Here is a 16,878-nt window from a genome sequence, read left to right on the forward strand (position 1 = left end):
TCTTTATGGAGTGTTGTGTGTGTGTGTATGTATGTGCGGTGGCCGTTTCAAAATTATATTCATGTGTGCTTCGTTAATTCTGGGACAAGTGCCACGGCGAACACGAACAAATGAAATATTATTACAATGCACCATCGATCAAATTGGGTCACATCAAGTCCAGAGTATTCTCTGCGAAGTACGCTCATTTTTTGGAAACAATAATTATACACGCTCCGCATTATCATGAATTGTCTATCCTCCCCTAACCTAGGTTTGTAGGTAGGTGGGTGGATGTTAATTCATAAATCAAAGTAATCAAGATCAAAGAAAACCCCCAACTCCAATTCCATGCCTGGTATCATTTATTTCCTGCTGCATGCGTGACGTAACGTAACATAATATAACATAAACCGTTCTTCCCACGGCTTTCCATTCCATTCCTATCCTCTCGTTTCATTTCCTTTCCTTTCCTTTCCAAAAATAATATTGAACTCGTTCAATATTTTGCTGTAGGGGGTATAAATATTTCTCTGCTTTTGTTTTTTTTTTCTATTTCTGTTTCTCCTCTTTTGTTTTGGGTGCTCGTGTTTCGTATATTTATTACTTTGTGATATCCTCCGTTTCGCATTCACACACGTGAAAGAATGACTTGTGTGTTGGATAGAATATGTGAGATAGATGGACCTCAAGTTGTGTGGTGGACGGGTTGATGAGCAGTAGTTGGTTGGGCCACTACTGGATCATTGGCGGTAGCGATGGGTTGCTCACCAATACCTGATTCAACCATTGATGGACTGTTGGCATCGGTGGCGACGGATTTGGTGTGGATTTGCCATGGCTCATCTTTGGGCCCGAAATTGCTGGCGAATGGTCCGTGAACCTTGTCGTGCGCAAGTGATTTCCACATAATATATGTACTGGGAAATGGATTAGTTGGGTTGTTTCAATGATACAGAGAGGAGGGTAGCTAACCTAGCGATCGTGCCTAGCATACCGAGCCATAGGAGGACGACGGAAGCAACACAATATGCGTTTTTGCGGTAGATTGGATTTGGGGGACCGTTCATGTCGAAATATTGTTGTGCTTCGGAATTGGTTAATCCATCGATCGTTGCGCGTTGAGTGGCTACAATGACCTGTACGGAAATGGTTAGCGAGGGAGGTGAGGTGAGATGATGTCAAGATATAAACATACGGTAAGAGCAATAGCATCTGCGAAAGTAAGGAAACACATCAGGACGGAACAAATCTTCCATGCCTTCTTGACTGCAAGGGATTCATGACGTTGAGGCCAGAAGAGATCGAAGAAGAAGCCGGAACCAAAAATGGTTGCGACGGCTATACCGACAAAGATGTTGAAGGAGAAAATACCAACGATATCTCGAACTGATGTGTGATATCCGTAACGCGATTTAATACCGTCTCGTTGATCGACGTAATCTGAAATTGGATTATAAATGATTAGTCTCTTTTTACTTTTTCGATATGCGAGTGGATGAGGAGAGGATGAGAAGAGGTGGATTCTTCTTACCACTTAGAGCCGCCGTTCCAACGGATTCCGAACACACACACAGAATCATGGCGATTTGATATACGATCATCTTGGTTTTGCGAAGATGGTAGACGTGGTTGAACATGTACTTTCCCTTGAACTTGCCCCATTGCATGTCCCGGAGATCTAGACCCCAGATAATCGCCATTTTGAAGGATGGAAATTGGATGGTGGTGCAGGGTAGTAGTGTAGTGTAGTGGTGTGGTGTGGTGTGGTGTGGTAGTGTGGTAATGTAATAGTTGTATTGCGACAATCAAGTTGTTCTCTTTCTTTGCTTGGAAGAGGTACCGGTAGGGAGGTAGGGAGGTATCTATCTGTCTCGTATAAAAGATGATGACAATGAAGTTTATCACTCCAGTTTCCTTGAAGCAACAAAGGATTATTCGAGTGTGATTAGTGATTGATAAACAATTGAATCTTACAAGCAATTGAAGCAACCCAAAAGATGATTGAATTAATAAAGAGAAGAGAGAAAGAGAAAAAAAAAAAATCAAGCACAAAGGTAAGACAAAAGCTTGATGTATTATGAAGCAGGTAAACTACTAACTCCTTCCAAAGATACGCTTGGTGTTTGTTCGTCCTTGGTAGCTTGGTAGCTGGGTAGGGAAGAGAGTGTGTGTGATGATAATTGATAATCTGAGGAGGTGGATTCGAGGGTTTAGAAACTACGTCATGGGCGTGGTGTGGTTGGGCATGTCCGTCCGTATGAGGTCTAAGGCGCGGGAGTTGAATGAAGGGTTGCAGGTAAGGAAGAGAGAGAGAGAGAGAGAGAGAGGAATAGATGTATGCGTATGCCTAAGACCGAATTTGGATAAATGTATCACTTCGTGGAGATGCCAAGATCTGAAAACGGATCGATGAGAGGTTGGACGGAGTTCCTGTTGTGCTGTTGATGTTTTCACTCCGGAGTCGCGAGTTTTCGTTGGTGGTATCTAGCATTTGGTATCGACGTTGCCGAACGTGGGAGAGTCTGAACAAGAGAGTCCGGCAAATGGGAAATGGTAGAGCGGATGGGCAAAAGTATAATTGTTAAGCTTTTTTGGTGTTAAAAGGCTGATTGCGGTGTTGGCTTCAACGTTAACTTCATCGTTTATGTTGGGAGAATGCAGGAATGATCTCGAGAGGGAATATAAAGCCAAGGTAAGGTAAGATTATCGCATCAATACATGTCTATCTATCTATCTATCTATCTATTTTGTCCATGTATTTAATCGGATCGCTATTAGACAAATAAAAATCTGACCTTCCTACCTCACACGATGCATCGACAACTAGAACACTCCATCCATCTGAGCACGTCTAAGCTACTGCCCTCGTAGATCTATAAAAGTTAAAATCATCACGCGTTGTTTCTTGACGTGCATCCCTTCCGTTCCGCTGCTTCCATTCCCATCTCCACACACTGGCGTTGGTTGGTCCCCCGTTCGTTCTCCAAGCATGAGTGGCTGCACATGACAAGGGTAAAATGAAATATGACGTTCGCAGCCACAAATACCGACCCTCGAACACGAAAACATTACCGGTATTTGGAAAGATTTGATACTTGACTCGACTTGGTACTGGGAAATCTTCATCGCTTGCGGAAAGGGGGACTTGGGCTAGCACGGTCAGATACCCTATGACTAGGTACGAGGTTCTCTTGACCTACGAGATTATTACGTGTCTTTGTAGGTGGGTAGGCACCAAGTGAGACATTTGGTAAAGATCGGTTCTAGATAACATATATATAGAAGCCGTGATCGTCCTTTTTTGCATTATGACGAGTTCAACAAACCTGGAATCGCATTCTTCCTTTCTCCCAACAAAGATTTGTTCCTTGGGTTGTTGAACAATACAATAAGTTGATCAGATTTCTCGCAGTTCCTTCATACAGTTCACCTCGATATGAAACTACCCACATATACAAACTTCACAAACTCCCGGGCGGAGATTGAATTGTAAGCGCCGGCTCTGGTAGAAGCCGCTATCCATTTGATATAAGGAAAACTTGCACCAACATGCTCCGTTCCGGTTGCCAATGTTGGCAAGGCTGGCTTATATAGCTGATCATATGATGAAACACAGCACACACAGTTCTCACATGACGCTATAACCCCAAATCCAAGAGAAAGAGGTGGGATTCAGAATACCTAGCAGCAGCCACTGGTTTGATCGCCGAGTTGATTATTGTTCGAAGATCATATATTCATTCGGGGATCCTGATTTTCCTTTTTCTTCGTTGTCGGACCTGGTGGACTCTCCAAGACTCCAACTTGATAGATGCGATCTGGGCGGTTGCGCCCCAGGTACTAGCTGATGATTTCTTCCTCTTGAGGCTTGTGCGGGCACTTTAGGTCTGTGGGAGTGGATGGGACGGTTTCGAGACATTCTTACTGGTATGAGGATGCCCTGTCTGTCTCCGAAGGCACACTTAGCACTTCCAGTGACTATTCGATACCTGTCGTCGCACGTGCTTCAAGTATTCCGGTCGTGTATACTAGGTAGGTAGGTAGGTAGGTAGGTGGGTAAGTAGGTAGATGGGGACGTTCATCAATTCAAATGGCGATTTCCTCTTCATTTTCATATATCAAGTGATAACTGATGACATTACCTTAGGTAGGCAGGTAGATTGATGCCTTATTATTTTCACACACCTCAATATAAGGCATCACAATTTCCACACTACACCATATTGGAGATTAGCCCCTGGTGCCCCACTGACTTTGAACTTCTTGTCTTCAAAACTTCCAATTCATTCTTTTGATTTCTTCGTCCAAATAATTTCTGACTTGTACCTCTTTTCCCACCGTCTCAACAACTCTTCTACTTTTGCTTAAATACTCCCTTCTTTCTTCAATCCAGAAACATATCGACTTTGCAAGCTTGATCGTGTTGCTTTTCTTAATAATTACCTACATTTAATTCATTTCTTCTACAACTTCAAAGGTACGTTGCAAAATGTCTCAGCAGAGAGATCTCCTCCAAACCCCTTCCTTTTTTTATGATGAGACACAAGCTGGCACCAGTCAGAGTCGATTTGTACTCATATCTTTGAAGACAATGCTATGGCCTTCGGGCCTCCTTCTGAACAAAAAATCCTTTCATTTGCAGATTGAAAAATCTCCACATTCATTTGAAATGCCTGTTGCTGACAATTCCATTTCGGCAGATTCTTTAAACAACAAACTTTCAAACTTCAATCAATATGGTTCTTCACAACCCCAACAACTGGCATTGGGTAAATAAAGATGCTTCAACATGGGCAAAACAATGGTTGGAGGATAGCATAAAGGAGGTGAAAGCAGAGGAGGATGGCGTTACTGCTCAATTGGATAAATTGATTAGTATGGAAGGAGATGTTGATGTCAATCAACGCAAGGGAAAGGTCATTACCATATTTGATGTCAAGCTCGTTATTGAGTATTCAGGTATGCCCTGTAGTTATAGTCAATATTATGAATTTCTGTCTAATTGGACTAGGCAAAACAAAAGATGATGAATCCGTTAGTGGTACCATCACCGTCCCTGAAGTTGCTCATGATACAGAAGAAAATGAGTATGTTGTATGTTTGAATCGTCTCCCGGGTGCCTACTTGGATGATTTGTCTAATTGTGATGCTATAGTTTGACATAGATATTTATTCCGATGCCAATTCCAAAGCCCCAGTCAAGGACCTTCTCCGTGCAAAAGTTATTCCACAACTTCGAAAACAATTCGCTCAATTAGGTCCTGCTCTTATTACAGAACATGGAAAGGATATTCAACATGCACCAGATGCAAACCCAGCTTCCAAATTCACAGCCGCAAAGACATATCCTCATAATGCTCCAGGCCAATCCACAACCACTTCTACCAACAAAGGTTCTTCTTTAGTCAACACAACCACCGTTACCGATAACGAAGAATTCAGAGCTCCAGCTTCAGAACTTTATCAAACATTCACCGATCCTTCCCGAATTTCCGCTTTCACACGCGCCGCACCAAAATTATTCGAAGGTGCAAAGAAGGGAGGAAAATTCGAACTTTTCGGAGGAAATGTTTCTGGTGAATACCTTGAACTCGTTGAACCAACAAAAATCGTACAGAGTTGGAGACTGGATCAATGGCCACAAGGTCATTTCTCTAGATTGGAAATTAACTTTGATCAAAATGATGTCGATAATGTTACAGTTATGAGAGTTTCTTGGTCTGGTGTTCCAGTTGGTCAAGAGGAGGTTACAAAGAGAAACTGGAGTGAATATTATGTTAGAAGTATTAAACAGACTTTTGGGTAAGTTTCTTTTGGGGTTTTCCTGGAGGGCCTTATCCTGTAACGCATGCTAATATTAATAATATAGCTTCGGCACAATTTTGTAGATGGAATGATGGTTAGAATGGGGGAAGCGAGGGGTGGATAAATAAGGGGTATACACATGAATGGAGATGAATGATTGATGGCAAGCAGGCAAGTAAGCAAGCAAGCAAGCGAACGAACGAACGACGAAAGCAAATGAATACCTAGATGAATACTGAACTGAGCTCTTTTTTATTATGAATGATGGATGGATGAAGGATGGAAAGAAATTCTTTTAGATCACTATAGATGAATCTACATTGGCGTTTCTATTCCTTGAAATACACACCAACTTTCCCATGTATAAAATTGTGAGGATCTCTTGAGTACCTGTCGATACCTATATTCTGCAGAGCTCATGTATGTATTAATGCATGCAGGAAAGTTAAAAGGCGAATAAATGACGCTCCGCTGGCCCTCCGGGGGCCACTGCCGTGGAGGCAGACTAACTAGGATCAAGGTCAATAATAGGGTTATGAAGAGTAGAAAATGGAGAATTAGGATTGGGAGTCGGATTCGGGAATAAGAAGGGGATGTTTGATAATCGAGCGTAGCGAGCTAAGGGGGGTTTGGGGGCTTGCCCCCATGGAGAAGGTGGGGAGGGAGAGGGTGATGGTGATGGTAGAGTGTGGTGGTCTGTTGGAGTATCGTGTGGTTTATGGGATTGGGTTGGATGGGATAGCACAAGAGGCGAGTATGTAATGTGAATACGTGAGTGATCATGAGTGGTTTTTAGCGTGGCGTTGGGGGTTAGGATATGAGTGTGGATGTTTGTGGATTTGGGCGGAAAGAGAAATTGAAATGGAAGTAGGATAGAAAAGGGGGGGAAGGAAGAGGAGGGGAGGCAGGGGAGGAGCGGAGCGGAAAGGCAGAATATTAGACACTTGGGAGAAAGGAAGATGATGGTATAGAAGGGAGAGTTTGAAATTGTGGGTAGTGGTGTGAGGTGTTGGTGTGAGGTGTTGGTGTGAGGTGTTGGTGTTGGTGTTGATGTTGATATCGATGTCGATGTTGTGAGGTAGGATTTGAGGGGGGAAGTGGAAGAGATGGTGTGTTCAAAATAGCAGAAATGAGGGGTAGGCGTTCAAAGATCCATCTCGAAGAATAGTGGCTTGTGAGGAGGAGAAAAGGGGACGCTATCAGGTTATCTGCAGGAGGGGTAGAATTCTAGAAAACCCCCAACATGGATAATTCGATGTGTGATGGTTGAAATGTGCTTGCATGTTTACTTGCTCCTGGTCCTTGGATGTCGTGTTCTGATAATTGAAAGTAGATCGATCTGTCGGAGTTTGAATGGTTGGTGATGGTTGTTTGCTGTAGAACTGTGTAGAGAGGTGTAAGAGATTAAAGCTGTATTTGTAAATACATAGGTAGGCTCGAGGCAGGAGGCTCGAGGCAGGAGGTAGACGATAGAATATTATGTAATACGCGCTAACCTTACTGACAGGAAAGATTCCCATATACTTATTAGTTGATCATTTCATAACTATCTTTGAATACCTTTTCATTCAATCAAACATCCAACCAATCGTCTCAAAAATGCCAAACGCATCATCAATGAAATAAGTATTCATGCATTCAATCTGCTTAGTTGACGATCTCTCAAGGCAGACATAAAGAATGGCGCAATTCAAGATCGAAAGAAGACGGCTGAGCTTACCAAGTACCTATCAGAATAGAACGTCTACGACGCTCCCGAATGCTCTTCACGAGTAACAGCGAAAGAGGTTGAGACGGTGTGTCACCCATTTGAAACATTCAAGGATACTTATCTTATCAACTTGACGGTCAATTAGGCATTCACTTTTATTATATGGTTCATCCTCGAGTATCTCCTAGAGCCTGCCCCTATGAACCCATTAATGTGGCTATGCCTTACCGTCCGGGTTAGTTCGATACAAAAGTGTGCATGTTAAATCCTCCCTAAGGCTGGGTAAATGCATCATGGGCCTCAAGTGAGCATTCCAGCCAATTACTTTCCATGCATATATGACATTTGAATGGATAAGTCGTTGAGATTTAAGGTTAAGTGACTGACTCAATTTGTTTGATTCGTGGAAGCGAATTCAAAGTCCCCGTATACAGTTTCATGCGCCGCCTTTCTTACACGAAGCGCTTTGATAGATACCTTACTTTTTGTTTACCTAAAAATTGGATACGTGGATTGGAAATCGTTTTGTTTTGTTTACTGATCATTCAAATGTCCTCAATTTCCCTGTAGTATTTACTGTTCAATCTTTTCGTCCGTTTTGTACATTCACATACATACTCGTCAAACCATAGATTTCCAACATCAATAACAATCCCTTCGTTTTCAATTATGGGTTCCCCAGATTATTCACCCCTTCCTCGAGAATCCTCGGATTCGGATCGATACATTGCCCCAAGTTCAGATGGTGGATATCGATCATCTGAGGAATATCCCCATCGTACCTCCAAGAGTCGTTCTATCACCATCAACTATGTACTTATTCTCCGACTCATGAATCTCGCATTCGGATCAGCCGCTTTCGCATTGTTCGTTATCAGTGGTGGTGAGCAGTACATTGCTGCTGATATCTTTATCATGTTCATTTTGATCTTCAATACCGTTCGAATTCTACATACGTTCGTTTCATCAGTCTTTCATGTCACTGTTGAGATTAGTCGTGGTTCGTGGCAGAGTAAGCTATCTGTCAGACCAAATGGAGCTAAAGCTACAAATGTCATGGATTTCTTGTTGGCTAGTGGTTTACTATCTTCAATGATTGGTGGGATGGTAAACAATTGGAGAAATAATGATGTGGTTGATGGGATTGTACTCGCCTTTTTCACCTTGTGAGTTTATCAATGATATTTATATGGATATTCCTTCTGATTTTTTCCTCTAGGGCTATACAATACATCATAGCATTACCGATTCAAAACCAAACCTTTATGATCAAATTTCACTTCCATAGTGAAAACGACGAGAATAGAGGGGAATTTCTAGGGCGAAATGATTCTCATCGAATTATCCTTAGGGACGACGGAAATAGACAAACCCCTGAGGATTTGGTATAATTTCGATTCATCGAAATGAAAATCTCGAATATCTGACTACTGGTCCACTGGAAAGCTTATATCGGTTATGAAACACAGCTTTGCTGTTATACCTGCGGTTATTGGGGAAGTATTGGTTCATAACAAATTGAATTGACAATTCGTCCTGCACTTCTACTCGTTCCCTGGGTATTGGAATAGAGAAGGCGAATATACATACAATCATTTACTTGTCCTTTATCCATATATCCATCTATCTGGCCATTCATTCACTCTTCTAGTCATTCATTTATCTATCTGTCTAGCCATTCATTCATTCATCTACGTAACACAACAGCGCAGGTCTTGGAGTGTCAATTATCTTAACCTGCGCCGTAGGATAGGAGAAATCTCACCTCATTATGTCATTTGTGCAGTGATTAAATTATAGTATTACCAGAGACCTTTTGATTATCTTGTCTTTGTCCACTCCGTTGAGAACATTTTGCCCCCTTTTCTTCAATTGCTTGCTTCCCCAATCCATTCCTTTTCACCATTCATCATTTTCTTCTCACATTTCCCTTTCCCTTTCTTTCCCACCATCCCGCCCACTATCTATCACAATTGATATTGAAGAACAATTCACTCTACCACTATTCATATATGGAAATTTCTTTTCCTGGAATTGAAAAGATTTCCTTTTTAACGTTCACACTAAACAAATGAAATCCAACACGGTACCCCTCTTCATATCGCTTCGCTTAAACTTTGTCTTCCTTCAGGTACCTAGAGCAAAGCGATGGAGATACCGCGATACGGGTCTATCGGGGTGTTTGAAACAGATATTAATTGAGGGAGAGGGTCAAATACTTGTAAGTAATGAGTCAATGTTTTCAGATGTCATCTTTGTTGGTTGATTTAATTACAAATTGTTCCTACGCGACTCTTGAAACTTTCCAATGCCTCATTTTCTGGCCTATTCTGAAGAAATGGCTACTATGGATCTAGTTAAACCTGTCTGCCTATTGTTAATTTCACGATATGTCGCCAAAATTATCGTTGAATTAGGTCACCAAGGGGTTACCGCCAAGACAATATTCTCCTCAGGGTCTCAGCCTAGATATTTCGACCCCTTTTCTGTACCGAGATGCGACCGTTATATTAGGCTGATACATATGTTAAATATGCTACCTATATATATATATCCATCAATTTTGTGCCCTGGAAAGATCTGCAGCACGCATAATTCAATTTTCACAGCACTTTCGAAATTTCGCATATTCAACTTTTATATCCTCATTTGAAAAATCATGGGTGAGTCCCGTCGTACGTCTCGTACGCCCCGTACGCCACGTGCCCCTGAAGGCTCCCGCCTTCCTCGTGCCCCTAGTCCCCCCATTCCTCGTGCCCCTAGTCCCTCGAGATCCAGTCAATATGACCAGAACACGATAACAGTCACTGAGTATCCCAGTGATAGTGAGGGGCAGGGGGATGTGAGGTCTTACGATTCCAAAAACAAGAAGGCTTCGAAAAGTAGGGATTCGAAGAGTAGGCCTTCGTCAAGTAAACATTCGTCGAGTAGGGATTCGAAGAAAGCACCTTCGACTGCTTATGAGACGGAATCAAATTCAACGATTAGACCGGAGAGGGAAAAGAAGAAGTATTATGATAATGGACCATCTTTGCCTACGGTTGATGAACAGACGACGGGTAGACAATCGACAATACCAATCCGCACCTCTCGACCAAGTGATGAGCCAACTAGAACATCAACTAAACCAAAAACTAAAAAATCACGCAGCCATACACCCACTCAACACACCTCTACTTCAAGACCCACCGAACCCTTAGACACCGATCTCGTATTGCCAGAAGACAGCATTAGTTGTATAGGAGGAAGAAAGACCGAAGCACAGATTGATCGAGAGATCCGAAAAATAAAAGAAGCTCAATCCAAAATGCGCCGTCACCATCGCACTCCTTCCTCTGCCTCTCGAAACGAATCTGATCATAATTCTGCTTCTTATCCGAAGGTCCGGCCACACCGTTCGTCAAGGGACAGTAGAATATACGATGAACCGGACCAATCCTACGCGGGCAAAGAATTTTCCGAATTCGACACTGATGATAGAGGTAATATGTGGGAACAAGACATGGCTGATGGAGCACGACCACCTCGAGAATACAGTTACGAATCAGATTCGTATGAGTCTCGCGACAAACGTGAACGTCGTCGTCGAAAGGGGCGTGCAAGAGAGGCAATTGACGCAGAGAAAGATAGAATACTAAATAGGCCTCGAGCTATGCCTCGAGCTATGCCTCCAACTATGCCTCCAACTATGTATCCAAATATGCATCCAAATATGCATCCAACTATGCCTCCAACTATGCATCCAAATATGCATGCAACGCAGTATCAAACCAGGCCTCCAGGAGAACACCTAGATTTCAACCCTAGGGTACGCACTGGATATGGAGTTTACCAATCGAGTAGCGTACGCCAAGGGGTCAGGGTGGAGAGTCATCAAAGTCATCAAAGTCATCATAGTTCTCGCCATCGTTCTCGTCATCGTTATGATGACGATGACTATGACTAGGCTTCGGCTTCGGCTTCGGCTTTGGCTTCGGATGATCTGTACGATGATAGGGATGGATACGAACTATCCGGGGACGCGGTATGCAGACCGGACGTATCGTTGGCTTTCTACCGATTAGGGATTATACACAACCAACCAACCAGCCAACCAGTCAGTCAGTCAGTCCGTACATGCATCGCATCTCGCCGCATCTCGCCGCATTGAAAGATGTGCAATTCCGGTTTGTAGTTTGCAGTTTGCAGTCTCTGAAGTACGGGTGTGTTTACAGATAGATAGCAATTGGTACAAACTCGGTTATGAGTTTCTGGAGTGCGGAAATGTTCATAGATAGCGATTGGTTTCATTTCAAAATTATATCACATGATTTTTTTATATAGCATGATTGGTTTTGGTGCAGCGTTAATGAATACTTGAAGAGGTTGGAAACTGCTAACTTACATACATACGTACTAAAATTCCTCCTTTCTTCAAGCGAAGCGCGAAGGCCTCCACGGCAGTGGCCTAGCGGAGCGACATTAATAACAACGAACAAAATGTCCCTGTATAAAGTATGATCACAATCAAATTTCACAAAACGGAACCAAAAAAGTATATGTGAATAAATGTTCAATATTTGTATTGGCACAATGGTGATGATACAAGGTCTAGCACGCCAGCCACCCTATATGATATCGCTAATTTCAGGAGAAATGAATCAACTTATTGATCATCCTCCAACGCCATACTCCAATGTCCGCCCAAGGACTTTTCCCCAAATATACTGTTATTCTTCACAGAAGAATTCCCATGCACCCTAACCTTACTAAACTCTTTAAATTCAAACAAATCCTTCCCAGAAGACTGGTCAACATTCATTACCGCGTCCGGTTTTGAAATTGCCGACGTCTGTTCCTTTGCCTGTTCCTTCATTATAACTTTAATAGCCCAGGACAACGTCATTAAAGATTCCAAACTCGAAGACTTACCACCTTGACGAAGATCAAACACATTAGCGCCGTTCATACAATCGCTGGCTGACTGTTGATTAGACGACAACCGCATTGTCTCCAGCGTCGCATCCAAAAGAGGACGCGCCAAGCTGGGACTGCAGGTTAAGAGTCTCCTCAACAATCGAATCCGAAGAGTGTACTTCGGGCGCAGATGGTGTGATCTCTTCTTGGTGAGTGAAGTCCGCGAATAAGGTATCGTTAGTGGCGCCGTTGTTGTCACCAACCAAATTATCAAAGTTATTAGTGAAGGTGTCGACAATAGGACCGATCCGTTCATTAAAGAAAGTTTGATCTGCACCAAGGGAATCAGGATATTCGAGATGACTGGCGAAGTCATCATTTGAACCCATAGTGTACTGACCAAAACCCGTGAAATTAGAATATTCTGAGGGGTACTCATCCAATGCCCTTGTACTTTCGATTGACACTGCAGGTCGCACAACATTGCAGCAGAATGTTGTGTCATACCGAAAGAACTGGGGTTGAATGAGTCCTCATCATTTGATTCCATTGAAGGGGGTGGTGGCGAAACGGAAGCTAGATCAACAGTACCAATTGCTGATTGCATGGTGTTATGGCTATCTCTAATTGGTGTCATTGTTGATCCAGACTCTTCCATTTCGAATAATTGTTTTGTGAAGGCGAGTGGAGATTGACCATCGAAACTTTCCTTCCGACTTGGAGTTGAGGTAACAGATGAAGGAGGAAGGCATGCTGGTGCAATATTGTCGCCAGTCATACCGGTGACTTCTTCTAGCTTTCGACGAACTTCTTCGTATTTAGCTTGCATATTTGCCAATTGTAATTGTAAATCGGTATTTCTACGCTCGATTTGATCTTTTTCTGCTTGAAGATTATCAACTTCTTGTCTCTTTCTTTCCCTTGATGTTTGAGCGGCTCGACGATTGCGAAGGACTCTTTCAACTCGACGTTGTTCCTTCTCGTCTTCTGTCTTTGCTCGTTTTCTATTGTGTTGTGTTAGCCAATGCCACTGAGTGATGAAGGATGATGAGTTAAAGTACCTTGGAGGGAGATTTGTTTTTGGTTCAGGTAATTGTTGACCCCAAGACTTTCTCTTCTTGACTTGTTTCTTTTCTGGTGCGGGTGTGCCAGCAAGACTTCCAGTCAAGCCCATGTCCTCACCCATATCATCTCCAAACATACTGTCGCCATCGAAAGACTGTGGAGTCATAGCTTGTAATGGCTCCATACTTCCTTCTGTATGAAATAATGAAGGGTATTGTTGACCAGGTATCGAAGTAAATGATTCGGCAACAGATTCAGCTGGTGATAACTCAAATTTTAAATTTGGAGTCGACATAGTCGGTTGTATGATTATCTGTGGGTTTGCTGCGTATGAGGTTGACGCTGATGTTGATAGTGACGACCTCGACCTCGACCTCGATATTGATCTCACACTCAAACTCAAAGTGGATGATGATGATGATGATGATGAAACTTAGCTCTCAAGTTCTCGAGTGGATCTCTTGTTGATGTTCAATGATGGAGAGGAAACGGGACAAGCAAGATGGGTTTATGCACAGAGTGACTATTGTAGATGTAGGATATTGTGGAGGGAGTCAAATGTGGACAAGCCCATAATGAGGAGGACAGATGGCCCACTCGAGGTCGAATGTATGAGTCAAAACGAGGGATGGGTGCAAGATGGATGCCTTGGATGCCTTGAGTCAAGCGGCAGACGAATAAGAATTAAGGAACGGAATAAAAGGATTAAGAGGAAGAAGAAGATGGAAGATTCCACGCAAGGATGATTGGAGTAAAGAGAAGAGAGAGAGAGAAATGCTGGTGGGAGAGAGGATGGAAGGGGAATATTCGAGGTGGGAGATCTGTCCTCTTTATCAATTGAACACGGTGTTCGGTTAGGGGTTTATTCACGATCATTCTAGGAATTCTCGGGACCAATCACGTCGCGTCGTTCATTCACTTGATGGAAGGGCAGGATCCCAGAAAGGAATGTTCTCAATAAGATCCATGCTTGATCCAAGAACTTGCCCCATTAGGTTTAGCCCGAGCAGTCTAGAAGCTTGACTGAGGCAACACGCCAAGTTCACGCCATTTGAATCAATTTAGTCAGAAGTTAATTATCTATTTCCCCCTCTCCGTCTTCTTGTGGTGGGTTCCAGATTCCATTTTCCATTTTCCATTTTCCAACACATCGTAAAGAGTGGGCAGGTGGGCAAGTGGGCGAGTGGGTGGGCTCAAGCCTTGCTTGACCTTACCTTACCTTACCTTACCTTACCGTACAGTAGTGCAAAACCAACATAACACAGCCCCCATGTCGAATGCCGATGCTTTCTCCGTTTGAAGTTTGAGGTTTGAAGTCAGAAGTCAGAAGTCAGAGGTTACTGATAGACGGTTTATGGTTTATGGTTTATGGTTCATGCCTCATAGTCTGTCGTTCATCCTTCAGATACCATAGCTCATGCTTCATAGCTCACGCCTGCACCATTCCTGGAGAGTTAAGATGGAGATCTTATAGGAGCTTATTTACCACTTCCTACCTACCTACCTACCTACCTACCTACCACACAAACCCAACTTTCGAGCGCAGCGAGCTAATGGGGGTTTGGGGGCTTGCCCCCATCATCAATATAAATAACATTGAATGAATGGTGAATGATGAATGATGAATGCCGCTCCGCTGGCCCTTCGGGGACCACTGCCGTGGAGGCAGACTATAAAACATATCACCATATACATCCCACGAAACACACGTAATGATGGCGAATTCCCTTGCCAGAAACAATCCAGCCAGAGGGAGGATTTATTTGTGTTCCCTTTTGTCCTAAATATAGACAGACCTTCGTACTTCGCTACCTACTGCTTACACTTTGGATGACTACATCGTACCGGGTTCACTTGGATGTACTTGGCTTATATAACGTTGCTCCCTGCCTGAAGATATACTAGACATACAGTCATAGAACCATACTTGGTTCTCCTTATGCGAATCTATTACGAGCCGATAACCTACAATGACGATAGCCATGATGGTACTGGAGATAATCATGCTGCTGAGTCCCAAAACCTCATGTGGAGCTCCTTCGCCTTCGCTCGTACCTACTGCGTACTTCATATGTTACCTGGAGCTAGATACGTATACGTTACTAATAATCATACAAGAAGTACGACATTGTGCCCCGTACCCAGTCCAACCCAGTCCAACCCAGCCCAGCCCAGCCCAGAATGCACCATTCGTACTGTGGAAAGTTTACTCCAAGTGAACCCCTTTATTTGAAATGGAGCGGCGAATTCCCTAGGGACGGTGATGCTTCTTTCATTCTTTCATTCTTTCCTTCGAAATTCAATCAATTTCCCAATAGGAATAAATTCCCGAATGTTCCAATGTTCCACCAATTCCATGGCCCAAGAAAATCACTCAAAACCTTCCTCAATAAACTTTCTTAGCATGTTAGAGAATTATCTAGGGACTACTGGTGTGTGTGGCCATTTAAACTTCACTCCTCACAGTCGGGCTTTTCTAGACCCTCCTACACTCCGTAGCTGTGATTGATAGATAGATACCTGGATGGATAAACTTGATCTAATTACCGTATACGTGTTTAACGAACACCCACCAGCAGTCTACGAGATCGTCTCCTCTCTCTGTCTCTGTCTCTGTCTCTGTCTAGAAGGTCGTTCTTTGCCAATGCAATATATTATCAAAAGAGATGTATATTAAGTTTCATCGTTGATCAAACCGGGCAGTTCGCTCTGTGGATGTCCTCTGATAGCGGAGATGGAGGAGATTGATTCGTAAACATCTGTTGCGGTTGCCCCTCCTTGCCGATCAGGGGTTTTGGGTATAAACCGGATGGGAGCTATGGGTATGGATGGTGTGAGATTTGATCGGTGAGGGGGAGACGTGCGAAGGGGGGGGGGGAGGGAACGTGGGTATCAAAGCGAAAAGGGAAGGGATGGGATGGAAATGAAAATGGAGATGGATGGAACTGGAATTGGAATTAGAATTGTTCGAGAACTTTGATCTTTGATCTGTAGACTGTATGTAAACTTGATATGCAATTTCAAGAATGGGGACAGCTTTACTTCGGTGAAGATATACTAATAATTCGAGTAATCAAGAATTGATTCCAGTCAACAGTATCAAGCAATTGACCATCACAATATCCATCCAAACCTTTCATTGACACCATCTCAACAGCCCCCCGTTGTCTCTCTCACTCAGCAACACTCAGCAACACTCAGCAATAATTCTACGCCATCTCAGCACATTTCGACTAAAGCTGTCGATACTACTCTATAGATAATCGCAACCCATCTTCCTTCCATCACTCACTCACTCTCTCCTATCCCTCCCTCCCCCTCCACAAACGCATTCCTTCATCCTTCATCCTTCTCACCACACCCTCCATCCTCACATCCTCACATCCTCACATCCTCACATCCTCACATCCTCACATCCT

General features: G+C 43.2%; 5 protein-coding genes across 5 annotated transcripts; 3 read left to right on the top strand and 2 right to left on the bottom strand.

Annotated features, from left to right (window-relative positions):
• Positions 1-39: 39 nt before the first annotated feature.
• BCIN_08g06690 (hypothetical protein) lies at positions 40-2,690 on the bottom strand. The gene is made up of 4 exons (XM_001549645.2): positions 1,514-2,690; positions 1,178-1,422; positions 955-1,118; positions 40-899 (listed from the first exon to the last, which is right to left on the bottom strand). The coding sequence occupies exons 1-4, from the start codon at positions 1,680-1,682 to the stop codon at positions 668-670; spliced, it is 810 nt and encodes a 269-aa protein (XP_001549695.1). The 5' UTR covers positions 1,683-2,690; the 3' UTR covers positions 40-667.
• A 1,531-nt stretch (positions 2,691-4,221) lies between these two features.
• Positions 4,222-6,147, top strand: Bchch1. The gene is made up of 5 exons (XM_024694794.1): positions 4,222-4,459; positions 4,683-4,941; positions 4,994-5,076; positions 5,138-5,784; positions 5,852-6,147. Exons 2-5 carry the CDS (start codon positions 4,719-4,721, stop codon positions 5,868-5,870), a joined length of 972 nt encoding a protein of 323 aa, XP_024550587.1. The 5' UTR covers positions 4,222-4,459; positions 4,683-4,718; the 3' UTR covers positions 5,871-6,147.
• A 1,809-nt stretch (positions 6,148-7,956) lies between these two features.
• BCIN_08g06710 (hypothetical protein) lies at positions 7,957-9,336 on the top strand. The gene is made up of 2 exons (XM_024694795.1): positions 7,957-8,664; positions 8,718-9,336. The coding sequence occupies exons 1-2, from the start codon at positions 8,168-8,170 to the stop codon at positions 8,887-8,889; spliced, it is 669 nt and encodes a 222-aa protein (XP_024550588.1). The 5' UTR covers positions 7,957-8,167; the 3' UTR covers positions 8,890-9,336.
• Positions 9,337-10,114: 778 nt separating this feature from the next.
• BCIN_08g06720 (hypothetical protein) lies at positions 10,115-11,678 on the top strand. Its single transcript, XM_001549640.2, has one exon. It carries the CDS (start codon positions 10,158-10,160, stop codon positions 11,442-11,444), a length of 1,287 nt encoding a protein of 428 aa, XP_001549690.1. The 5' UTR covers positions 10,115-10,157; the 3' UTR covers positions 11,445-11,678.
• Positions 11,679-11,805: 127 nt separating this feature from the next.
• Positions 11,806-14,294, bottom strand: Bchac1. The gene is made up of 2 exons (XM_024694796.1): positions 13,456-14,294; positions 11,806-13,398 (listed from the first exon to the last, which is right to left on the bottom strand). The coding sequence occupies exons 1-2, from the start codon at positions 13,752-13,754 to the stop codon at positions 12,144-12,146; spliced, it is 1,554 nt and encodes a 517-aa protein (XP_024550589.1). The 5' UTR covers positions 13,755-14,294; the 3' UTR covers positions 11,806-12,143.
• Between the last annotated feature and the right edge of the window lie 2,584 nt (positions 14,295-16,878).

This window comes from Botrytis cinerea, chromosome 8, assembly GCF_000143535.2.
Source record: "Botrytis cinerea B05.10 chromosome 8, complete sequence".
Taxonomy (NCBI): Eukaryota; Fungi; Ascomycota; class Leotiomycetes; order Helotiales; family Sclerotiniaceae; genus Botrytis; species Botrytis cinerea.